Source organism: Peromyscus maniculatus, chromosome X (assembly GCF_049852395.1).
Source record: "Peromyscus maniculatus bairdii isolate BWxNUB_F1_BW_parent chromosome X, HU_Pman_BW_mat_3.1, whole genome shotgun sequence".
NCBI classification, from domain to species: Eukaryota; Metazoa; Chordata; class Mammalia; order Rodentia; family Cricetidae; genus Peromyscus; species Peromyscus maniculatus.
The window spans coordinates 119,351,471-119,363,997 of record NC_134875.1 but is presented as its reverse complement, the minus strand read 5'-3'; the positions used below and the strand labels follow the sequence as shown (position 1 = coordinate 119,363,997).

The window sequence follows — 12,527 nt, the reverse complement described above, 5'->3', positions numbered from 1 at the left end:
GAATAATCATTACACTTCATGCTTAGTCTAGTGAAGACTAAGCCACAATTCCCACCCTAGAGTCTTCTACGTCTCCTGAATCATTCCAGGAAGGGAAGCAGTATTCACTGTAGGAAGAAAGCTGAAATTGAGCACATACTTTTTTTCTTATCTCAAGGTGAGGTAGACTTTAGTCAATACCTTCTAATAAGAACCTATAAGCTAACATTTTTTATTCTATCTTGGAATTTTGCCCTTAAACATTTTCAAAATGCATATGTGTGTGTGTGTGTGTGTGTGTGTGTGTGTGTGTGTGTGTGTGTGTGTGTGTGTGTGTGTGCATTTATTAGCTCTATATTTAGGAGACTCTAAATAAGTATAATTTGTACTTAGCTTTCCACCCTACTTAGTTTTCTTGTTGTCCAAACTCAAGAGTTAGAAAAACATGACCAATGGGCCAATGCCTGTTCTTGTGAATGAAGTTTTATTGGAATTAAACCATACACATTATATTACTTTTCTGAGGTTCTGACAACGAATAATTGTAAATGTAGTGGCTTGGAGAAAGAAACAGAAAATCGACTCTCTCATTTGAAGGCCAGAAGTCTAAAATCAAGCTGTAGTCTAAAGTCAAGGTACAGACATATCTTGGCTTCCTCCAACAAATCTAAAGGAAGATGCATTGTATATATTGCTGTCACTGATGACTGTCAGTATTCCTTGTGGTCACACCATTCTTGCCTTTGCCTGTGTCTTCACATGGCCTTCAGTTCTTCCCTGTGTGGCTCAGATTCTTTTCTTTCTCTTCTGCCCTAAAGCCACTTGCCACTGGATTAAGGAACTGCACAGATTTTTCAGGATAGTCTCTTATCAAGATTCTTAATTAAACATACAAAACATTTTTTTCCAAATATGGCCACACATTGAAAAAAGAAAAATTCTTAAATTGGACATGTCTTTCAGAGACTGCCATTCAACCCATACTCCCATGTGTTTATGTAGCTATAAACTCTGGCTGCTTTTGTGTTAAACTTGGTCTAAGAGTCATCAAATATTTCCTATTTGACACTCTTTCTAGAAAGTCTTTGCCAAATTCTAGTCTAAATCTAGGGCCATGTTATAATTAAGAAGCTCTGTTCATTACTCTGTCTCTGAGCAGCAATCCATCCTGCACATGCTATCTCTCTCTCTCTCTCTCTCTCTCTCTCTCTCTCTCTCTCTCTCTCTCTCTCTTTCTCTCTCTCCCTCCCTCCCTCCCTCCCTTCCTCTCCCTCACTCACTCCTTCTCCCTACCCCCCCACATGCACACATAAAAACACACTGAGTGACGGTATCATCAAATTTTTATTGTTGATGAAACAGTGTCAAAGTCACACAAGGTATACTGACTGCAAAGTAAGATGCAAATACAGTCAGTGTACATAACTCAATGTCCTAAAAAGGATATCTTTTACTTGTAGCTTATAAAAATATAAATATTTAGCAAAATTACACTAAATATTGCTCAGCTTTATATAATTTTGGAAGAACAAAAGCTACTCTAGTAAAACTGACTTTCTTTTCCAAATGTCACATATACCTGATGTCAGTATGTCCCAAATATGGGACACGGAACAGTCTGAAAAAGCAGATGAAAAACTAGTAGTGCCCTGAATTTTCCTCAGAATGTTGCTTTTGGAATTGACAAAGCAATAGCCACAGAATGACCTATTTCTCGCTCTTGTTAAATATCAGAGTAAATCTCCGCATGTAAATTCCACATTAAAACACCCTTGAAGAGCAAATGAAACAATAATATTTAAATTCGTGTTTTGCAATTTTAATTGGTGAGAAACATCAAACAAATCTTCACAAGCTCTCATAATGCAAACAAGTGTTGAAATGAGCCCAAATATTAACTATCCCCAGAAAGAGCTGAAAAGAGGTCCTGTGAGTGATCTACCTTGTACATTATATACACATATATACATACATATAGATATGAATACTGACATTTATACATGAATATATTATGCCCACTAAGGTACAAGTAGGCTTAAAATAGAGGTACTACATTTAGTTTCCTAATAAATGCGAGAGACGTATGAAGATCCTTGACTTTCTCATAACTCAAGGAAGAGGAAATTCATTATCCTCTTCCACCAAGTAGACAATGTTAGATCTCACTTCACAAAATAAATGGCATATTTTCTGGGAAAACTGTCCATTAAGAACATCACCTTTAAAGATTGTAAAAGTCATTTTACATATTTCTGTTCATGGATATCATTGAGGCCTAATAATAAAAACAAGGGTCAAAGGGAATTAAGATATCATCCTCTCCTCCAAGATGCTATAACATGTTATCAAACAGCATCTCTATTTTATGCAGTATTAATTTGGTTAAGGGCAAGTCACCTAACCAAGGAATCTAACATCTGGAACCTACCTCAACTAGTGCCCTATTTGGAATGTTGGGTGCCTGAGCTCAAAGAGTGATAGTATAGCCCATTAAATTAAGAAATACAGACAGGACTGAGGAGACGACTGAGTGAATGAGATGCTTATTGTGAAAACATGAAAGCCTGGGTTTTGATCCTTAGTAACCACATGAAAATCCATGTCTTGGTGATGTGCAACTATAACCCAACAATGGAAAGGCAGAGACAAGTAGATCCCAGGGGCTCACTGGTGAACCAGTCTAACTGAATCAGCAATCTCTGGGTTCGGTGAGAGACCCTGACTAGAAAATATAAGGTGAAAGATGATAGAGACAGATATCAGGCATTCATTTGGCTTTCATGTGCATGCTCATGATTGAGCATACCCACATACACACATATGTATACATTGTATGAAATAGAGAGAGAGAGAGAGAGAGAGAAAGAAAGAAAGAAAGAAAGAAAGAAAGAAAGAAAGAAAGAAAGAAAGAAAGAAAGAAAGAAAGGGAAGAAAGAAAGGGAAGAAAGAAAGAAGGAACGAGAGAGAAAGGAAGAAAAGAAAAAAAGAAAAGAAAAGAGAGAAAGGAAAAGAACCTCTACCATCCCTGAAAACAGACAGCTTAGTAACCTATCTACCTGATTCTTTCTCTTTAGGAACAGAAAATAAAGGCAAGCATAATATCCTTGGTCCTGATTGGAACTGTATGCCTCAGATGACCACCTTCATTGGCGAAGGGGAACAAGAAGCCCAAATCACATATATAGATTCAAAGCAGAAGACAGTTGAGATGACAGACAGCACCTTATGTCCCAAAGAGCACCGGCATTTATATATCGACAACACATACAGTTCAGATGAACTTAGCCAACCACTGACTCAGCCAGGTGATACCCCCTGTGAGGCTGACTACAGAAGCCTAGCTCAGCGGTCCCTGTTGACCCTCTCAGGACCAGACACTCTGAAGAAAGCACAGGAATCCCCAAGAGGAGCTAAAGTGTCCTTTATTTTTGGAGATCTTGCCTTGGATGATGGCATGAATCCCCCAACTCTAGGCTATGAAAGACTGTTAGAAGAGAATCCAGAAATGCTGGAGAAGCAGAGGAATCTCTACATCAGCAGTGCCAATGACATGAAAAACCTGGACCTCACTCCAGACACAGACAGCATCCAGTTTGTGGCAAATTCTGTATATGCAAACATAGGTGATGTGAAGAACTTTGAGGCCCCTGCAGGGATAGAGGAGCCCCTCTTACATGACATCTGTTATGCAGAAAACACTGATGATGCAGAAGATGAAGATGAGGTGAGCTGCGAGGAGGACCTTGTGGTGGGAGAGATGAATCAACCAGCCATCCTTGATCTGTCAGGGTCAAGCGATGACATCATTGACCTCACGAGCCTGCCTCCTCCAGAAGGCGATGACAATGAGGATGACTTCCTCTTGCGTTCTCTGAACATGGCCATCGCTGCTCCCCCACCTGGCTTTAGAGATAGTTCTGATGAGGAGGACACTCAGAGCCAGGCAACATCCTTCCAAGAGGACAAGGAACAAGGCAGCAGCCTACAGAATGAGGAGATCCCTGTGTCCCTCATTGATGCTGTGCCCACCAGCGCAGAGGGCAAGTGTGAGAAGGGACTGGACCCTGCTGTCGTTTCTACACTGGAAGCCCTAGAAGCTCTTTCAGAAGAACAACAGAAGAGTGACAATTCAGGTTCTTTCACCATTGTTACATTTATTCACTGATAACTATTGTCATCTCATCCTTTTGAGCCATTTGTCCCTGGAGTCCTGTTATGCGATGTTCTCCATTTCATACATGTCCCATTTCATAAATATGCTGATCTACCGTCATGGGGGTTTCATGTTAGGTGATTTCCTTTGTTGCTAGTTTAAAAATAAATTATGGCACCCCCCCCCTTTCTGGAACAACTGTGCAATAAAATCAGAGTCCTTATTAAAAAGGGAAAAATCTTGTTTTTTTTTTAAATTTTGTTACTTTTGTCATTGTTGTTGTTTGTTTTCATTTTTGTAATAATAATGAGTCACATTTTCTTGCATGTCTCTAAGTGCCTCTGCTCCAGCCATTAACTGCTTCTTGTTTTTTATGGTATACAGGTGTAGCCATCTTGCGGGCTTATAGTCCTGAGTCTTCATCAGACTCGGGCAATGAGACTAACTCTTCTGAAATGACAGAGGGTTCTGAGCTAGCCGCAGCCCAGAAGCAGTCGGAAAGCCTCTCGCGCATGTTCTTGGCCACTCATGAAGGCTATCACCCTCTTGCAGAAGAGCAGACCGAGTTCCCCACCTCCAAAGCCCCCTCAGGGGGCTTGCCTCCAAAGTCCTCCCATGGCCTGGCTGCTCGCCCAGCGACTGACCTCCTACCCAAAGTTGTGCCTTCCAAGCAGATCCTTCACTCAGACCACATGGAAATGGAGCCAGAAACCATGGAGACCAAGTCGGTCACTGACTATTTTAGCAAACTGCATATGGGGTCAGTGGCATATTCCTGTACCAGCAAAAGGAAAAGCAAACTTGCTGAGGGAGAGGGGAAAGTGCCCCTGAGTGGGAATGCACCAGGAAAAAAACAGCAAGGAACCAAAATGGCAGAGATGGAGGAGGACGCCAAAGGCAAAGTTGGCACTGTGTCTTCAAGAGACAGTCCACACCTCAGCACTTTTAACCTGGAGAGAACTGCCTTTCGCAAGGACAGCCAAAGATGGTATGTGGCCTCTGATGGTGGGGTGGTAGAGAAAAGTGGTGTGGAAGCACCAGCCATGAAAACCTTTCCCAGAGGTCCAGGTCTGGGGAACCGGGAGGCTGAAGGGAAGGAGGATGGCACTGTGGAAGGAGACGCTGATGAAGGTTCAGGAGTTAACCAAGGGGACCGCTTCCTAACAGACATGGCCTGTGTGGCCTCAGCCAAAGACTTAGAAAACCCTGAAGATGCTGACTCACCCACTTGTGACCATGCCACTAAGCTTCCTGAGACTGAAGACAGCGTGGCCCGCCTTTGTGACTACCATTTGGCCAAGCGGATGTCATCCCTGCAGAGCGAGGGCCATTTTTCCCTCCAGAGCTCTCAAGGCTCTTCAGTGGACACAGGCTGTGGCCCAGGCAGCGGTAGCAGTACCTGTGCCACTCCTGTGGAATCGCCCCTCTGCCCCTCCCTGGGGAAGCACCTGATTCCCGATGCTTCGGGGAAAGGCGGGAGTTACATTTCCCCAGAGGAGAGAGTCACTGGCCATCCCAACCATGGAGCCACCTTCAAGGAACTGCACCCACAGACGGAAGGGATGTGTCCGCGCATGACAGTGCCTGCACTGCACACAGCCATTAATGCTGACCCCCTGTTTGGCACATTAAGAGATGGATGCCATCGACTGCCCAAGATTAAGGAAACCACAGGTACAGCAATGATGGATTTAGTGTTTTATTTTATGTGCCAGGATCATGGGGGTCTTATTTACAGCAAACCTAAAAATATAGAGTAAAAGGTAGATAAAAGGCCACAGAGCTGTTAAGAAGCAATCATTGACCCATTGGCAATAAATAGTGGTTTCTGGGTCTGGAACAATGTGGGAAATAGGGTTTTGTCATAATCTTGCTTTGCTCTTACTTTAGGATTTGATGGAGTCATAAATTTTGTTCTAAATTCTGAGTACAGAGTTCTCCATATGACTTCCAGCTATAAGATGGTATTGTTTAAGGTCACATAGCACTTTTATTTCCTTCTTGCTGAGATCGCCCCTTTTTAGTTTTGCTGTGTGTTGTTTAGGGAAGGATATAGAGCAGACAGTGAGGATCTCACAGGTTTGTTAAGATTCTATGTTTCTCAGTGGAGTCACAGATTCTTCCCTCACTTTTAGGGGACACCATTCCTAAAGTCTCATGTTGCCTATGGACATCAGTATTGGGAAGAGTACGAAGAGTTATGATGAGCCCCTCAAATCAAATCTATATCAAGTAGAAATAATAACATAGCCACCTTCTCTGCCCATCCTAACCCAAAACCCAGCAGGCTCACCCTCTTCCTGACCTACTTGGCTGGTTATCAGGAAACCCAAGTAGATGCTCTCAATGTTTCATGTTATGACAATAGTATTTTTTCCATAGTGGCCAATAAAGGTTCCTGAGATCTAATACAGGTTAATTTCTAGTCATACCTTTTAAAAATATCTTTAAGAGTCTTCAAAAAATTTTCTAGTTGTCTCCCAAACTAACCATTAACTTTGCCTGCATTGGGAAAGTCATCTGTGAATGTTACCCAACTCCTTGTCTGGCTGCATGTTCACCCGTAAAGAAATTACAAACAATACCATTTAATCCTCCATGGATCACAAAGAGCTTTTGCCTTTGTTAACTCTTGCTCTCTTTCACATGACAGTTTTTTTTTCTATGAAAGTTGAGCAACTTGTCTAATGTCTTGATCTCAAGCCTCATACCAAACAAACTTCAGAACTCATGTTGTCCTTTTAAAACAAGTAGCTGAATTAATTAGCAAGAATTCAATTGAGACACTTAAAAATGGTAACTTAAATATCTCAATCCTGTTAGAATAATATATGCAGTGGAATGCTTATTTACTAACTATATATCTAACCTTTCATAGGTAAATATCAGGAACAGGGAAATTCATGAAATGTAATTGTCTCCATACAAATGTTTCACATTTCTAGACAAATTTAACTAGGTCATTAGTTCCAGAAGTAATAAACTCCAGGAATTCTTGCCATCCATTGACATTAGAAGCTGTTATGAGTTATCAGGGAAGAATCTTTGGGAAGCAGGGTAACCCTGACACATGGCAGCTCTTTTAAAATAGACCCTTGGGAAATGGCAGATAAAACATAGAGCAGTAGGGAAAATGTTCACCCAGGAGATGCTTAATGAATCTCTCTGTTTTTCTACTACCCCTAGTGTAGCTTTGACAGAGCCTGGGAAGGAGAGACAAGGAGGCATGCCTTCAGCTTGGTCTCAACATCCTGAAGCTGATCCCATCCTGCTACCATCAAATATTCACTTGGAATCAAAGGTGCCAAGCCCAAATCAAGACCCTAATGATTTCTCCCAAGCAAACCAGGCATTCGGAGAGGCTGTGAGCTGGTGGCCAGCGGATCTGAGAGGGGGGAGCCTCAGGACACCCCCTAGCCAGAGGGCTCTCAGACAAAGCAGCAGTGTCCTCTCAGGACCCGTAGGTTTGGAGACCTTCCAAGAGAGAACCAAGGGTGCAGTCAGCTTGAAATATCCAGGTATCACAGAAGCACAGGAAGCCAGTTCGGAAAGACGAACAGAACTCCCACTGGGGAAGAAGCTCACCAAAAGTTTTTCCCAAAGCTCGATGCACTTTATCTCTGAGGGAAAGTTTCACAAAAGGTCCCCAGTGTCTCATAAAGACTCAAAGCTGTATAGGACCCTACCCTTGCGGAAGCTGGAGGGCAGCAACTGGAGATGCCGAGGACCCTTCAGCTACTGTTTTCTGAACCAAGGGCAGGATGAAGATGGGGATGAGGAGGAAGAGGAGGGAGAGGCCACCCTTCAGGTCTCTTGCCTCTATCGACCACAGATAAGTCAAGCCATGCAGGAACCAAGCAAGTCATCCCTGGCTGTTGGACTGCAGAAACAAGGAGAACTGTGCAGAGGGCCAGTGATGAAGGTCTGGACAGAAGACCCCAGTGGCCCAGATGACTTAGATTTCAGCAGTCTGGCTTTTGATGCCCGGATTGCAAGAATAAATGCCCTAAAGGCGAGCACATATGGAATGCCTGATGGGTTCCTCGAAGCCCAGAATGATGCCAATGAGCTGCTCTGCCTTGTCAGGGCAACCAAGGCAAAGAGGGAGGAGTCATGCCCTGAAGCATATGACCTTACACTTTCTCAGTACAAGCAACTGTTATCCATTGAGTCCAGACAGTTGGGAAGTGCCTGTAGGAAAATGGCAATGGCCGAGAAAAGCCCAGAAGAGATGCTCCTAGCTATGAGTTCCAGTTTTCAAGTGCTCTGTTGCCTAACAGAAGCTTGCATGCGGTTAGTGAAAGTCGTGAACTCTGAAACACAGCGGCAGGAAATTGTAGCGAAGATTGATGAAGTGGTCATAAACTATATTTGTCTCCTGAAAGCTGCTGAGGCAGCCACTGGCAAGACCACGGGGGATCCTAGTATTGGACTATCGATGCGACATTCAACCACCATGGCCGCTCTTGTAAGCACACTAACACGTTCTCTCAAGATGCTTTTAAATAAATAAATATGAAAGTCACATCATAATCTACCTTTGCAAAGCCATACATGAACTTTTCTTTACTTTCTGTGTACAATGAACAAATGTCTCCTTTCTTCTCTCTGTATATTTTGTTATTTTATATAAAATAGGAGATAGAAGTTACATTGATGAAATGTTTGAAATGTCCTAATCAGATGTATTCTGTTTATATTATACATATATTACATGTAAAAGGAATATATGAGAAAATGATGGCATTTGGCTATTTTTCATATAGTCAAAACTCCAGGCATATGATGTGAGATTTTAAATTCTACCATGTTAGAGGAAAACAATGAATCCTATCCCCTCTCCTTCCAAGTGGATACTTAGAGACCCTATCATTCATATTTAGAAGTAAAAGTCAAAAAAAAGTAGAAAAGAAACCAAAATGTATATAAAACAGTTCTTGTGCTTTAAAATTATGATTTTAAACAAAACATGGAAGGACAGCCTACTACTGGGACAAACTGATTTTTAAGCATTGGAACTACCAAAGGGATATTTAAAATTCAAGAAGCTATTACAAATTATTAGAGAATATATATATAATAACTTTTCACTCATAGTATTTTGTTATTGGATGCTTTCTTCCAAGAATTCTCACATATTTAATTTTGGTTTATGCTATTTGGGCTACAGATGGGCAGGGGGTGGACAGATTCCATTGTGTCAACGTAAATACACTTTACAGTATTTCTAGACTCTAAAACTTCCCCAAATAGAAGAACAGAGGAAATGATGGGCAGGATCCTAGGCAATAGCTAAAGGTATAAGTTATCTAATTATATAAAATAAATGGAATTAGTAATGCCAAAATTAAATTGTTCAGTGAAAAAAAAGAGATCTGCTTCTACTCAATGTCAAAATACATAAACCAAAGGCATTATTTTCTTCCAATTCAATCATGAAGTTTATGACTTCCTTTAGAGAACACCTAGTAAAGTGTTTGTAGAATTACACAAAACAAAAGACTTAATCATCACAAAAAGTGCAGACCCAGCATTGTAAATCAGACCGCATACCATCACCAAGCACAGCTCAGCCTTCAGCTCCTTGCCCTCAGCTCTAAGAAGAGCTTCCTATGGTATCATGGCTAGCAACAAAACATGGAAGGACAGCCTACTACTGGAACAGATTTTCAAATCTAGAATGTTCCAGAAAATCAAGGAGAGACGACTACTCTGATAATTGAAACCATGATTCAAAACGCAGTATTTATTTAATCAGTACTTCATTTGGCTGATAGAAATATGAAATCTGAACAGAAACATGGCAAATTTGACCATTTCAAGTGAAACTAAGGGAATACAAAAGGGATGCTCTGAACTGTCATCTCTCTAAAAATACATTTGGGTCAAAACAAAAGGCGGCAAACTCTTTGATCATAAGTTAAATTGATATGTACATATGTAGTTCCTGGATCACTCCGTAGTCAAGCTCTCCACATTCTATTTATGTAAATGGCTTCTTAGAATAAGAGTAGTATAGCAAGAACCAATATTTCCCATTGTGTAGCCTGCCATGCAGGAGACCTAGCAAGGTCCACAGTTGCTATTTCTCTCTGGTCAGTCATTCATTCCACAGAGACTCAGCAAAAGCCACACCACAGATTTATAGATTGTAACCAACGAAAGGAGTTCAGACTATGTTATTATAAATAATGTTTGATTAAATAATAAACATTATTTCATTACAATTCTAAATATTTGGTGTTTTGCTATTGAGAGACATTAGTGGTGTTTACTGTGGAAAATCGTAGTAAATATTCTGTGTACTATAATACAAACAATAATAGGATGTGTGCTCTGTGTCAGACAATGTGCTAAGCATTATCACATGTATTATCTCATTTAATCATCTCTGCAATCTCTTGGTTCGGACACTATCATTAATTCCTTCTGGAGGCATTATGGTTTCGTAGTTATGAAATATGGGGCTTGGGGTCTGAAACATCTTTATTTAAATGTTGGTCCTGCCATTTACTAGCCCTTTCATCTTCAGAAAGCTATCTTTTTCGCAGTCTTGATTTCCTTATTGTGAAATGGACTTCAGTAATGAAATCTATTTCCATAAGGTTTTCACAAGTTTTAAGTGGAATTGTGTATTGTAAAGTTCTTACCACAATATCTGATGGAGAATAAGTATTCAATGTTAGATATTATAATTATCATAATTGTTGTGTTAAATATATTGCCCAAAATACTATGTGGAGGATGTTTGTTTTCTATGCATATTGTATCCTGACTGTGTGCAGAACACATTATGTGTAGTGCATATACTGAAAAGAAGCTTACAAGGAAATGATGGTCCTTTTTCAAATTGCAAATCTAGTTAGAACAACTTCCTAGTCCGTTGTGGTTCTTTGAGAAGCCTCAGGGAAATAGCTCTGGGTCTTTCTAGCCAATCTCATATTTCCTGTGGCTACTCCAGTAAGTTTCTGTTCTCCTAAACAGTCTTTACTATTCAAAAATCTCAAAAGGCCCCCTTCCCTTCTCTAAGCATGGGGCTCCTAACTGGAGTCCAGGTCCATTAGAGTATAGGAAGAACATATTAGAATGATACTTGTGTTTATTTTTATCTAGTTTTTTTATGTTTGTGTATGTTTTATAATGGCTAATAGTACAGTGGTACATGTACATAATTTTAAATAAATAAATAAATAAACAAACAAACAAACAAGCCTGGTGCATGTATGCAAAATACTGTCACAGGTAGAGTTACAGTCACTAAATTTTGAAGTGTGGAACTGGAGAGTAAAGCTATCTGGCACTGGAGTTTGTTTACATTCAGTGTCCAGCCCATTTTCCCAAGTGTATCTCCCACCACTTTTATTTAGCAGTCATTGTAAAAGGTACAAATGTGTACAAGACTGCACACAATTATACAAGGAACCAATTGAGGACTCACTGCACATCAACTTCTGACTGGTTTTACTTTCTTCATTTCTACTCACCTCCTCCCAGCCTGTATGATTTAGAAGCAAATCCAAGACATCACATTGGTTAATCCATGAATATCTCAGTAAGAATCTTCTGGGAATAAGAACTTATAAACATAACCATGACACTCCACATATCAAAAATGGGCAATTCCTCCATATCATTAAACAAAAATTACAGAAATGAATGATAATGAAAACAAAAGTCCTCTACAAACCCAGCCTCCAAAGACATTGCCTACAATTGCTGTCTCTTTCCCCCATCCATATGTGTGTGTGTGTGTGTGTGTGTGTGTGTGTGTGTGTGTGTGTTTTCATTCTTCTGAGTTTAACTTTGAACTCACAGTTGGTCTGAGCACATGGACCTCAATTCCTTCATACTTCATGTAAGTGGATTTGTCAGAAGGAGCAGTTGACAGAAGAGTGAGAGTTGTCACGTGACCAACAATCTCAGCATTAGTACGATCCACTATTTGATACAGTTTCATTAAATGTCAAAATTAACATGGATACCACCAACTTTATGTTCAACAGGAATGAATCCAATCATATAGGCAACATTTTCCAGAAAAGAGGGGCTGAAAATAAGTTTTGAAACCACCAACTACAATACCAATACACAAGTTTGATTCCTTTTGCTAAGAAGTTGATCTTTCATGGTGAAGATACTCTCCATTCACTTATATTCCATTTACATATACTTCCAATGCCAGTTATATACTTTTTATAGTATTTTTATTTTATAATTAACTTAATTTCACATATCAACCACGGATTCCCCCATCCTCCCTCCTCCCACCCCCAGCCCTCCTCCCCAATCCACTCCCCACTCCCACCTCCTCCAAGGCAAAAACCCTGGGGATTCAGCTCAGCCTGGTAGATTCAGTTGAGGCAGGTCCAGTCCCCTCCTCCCTTCACCAAGGCTG

General features: G+C 40.6%; 1 protein-coding gene across 4 annotated transcripts in view; it reads left to right on the top strand.

Annotated features, from left to right (window-relative positions):
* The window catches only part of Frmpd4 (FERM and PDZ domain containing 4), a 623,066-nt gene extending 611,758 nt beyond the window's left edge, over nt 1–11,308 (top strand). For 3 of the 4 annotated variants that reach the window (XM_076562913.1, XM_006973177.4, XM_076562914.1), the window contains 3 exons: nt 3,054–4,112; nt 4,517–5,806; nt 7,319–11,308. In XM_076562913.1, the coding sequence (XP_076419028.1) occupies nt 3,054–4,112; nt 4,517–5,806; nt 7,319–7,323 (2,354 nt within the window). In that variant the 3' untranslated portion in view covers nt 7,324–11,308. The remainder of the gene's footprint in view (nt 1–3,053; nt 4,113–4,516; nt 5,807–7,318) is intronic. The other variant, XM_006973176.4, reaches the window with a different exon arrangement.
* The last annotated feature ends 1,219 nt before the right edge of the window (nt 11,309–12,527 follow it).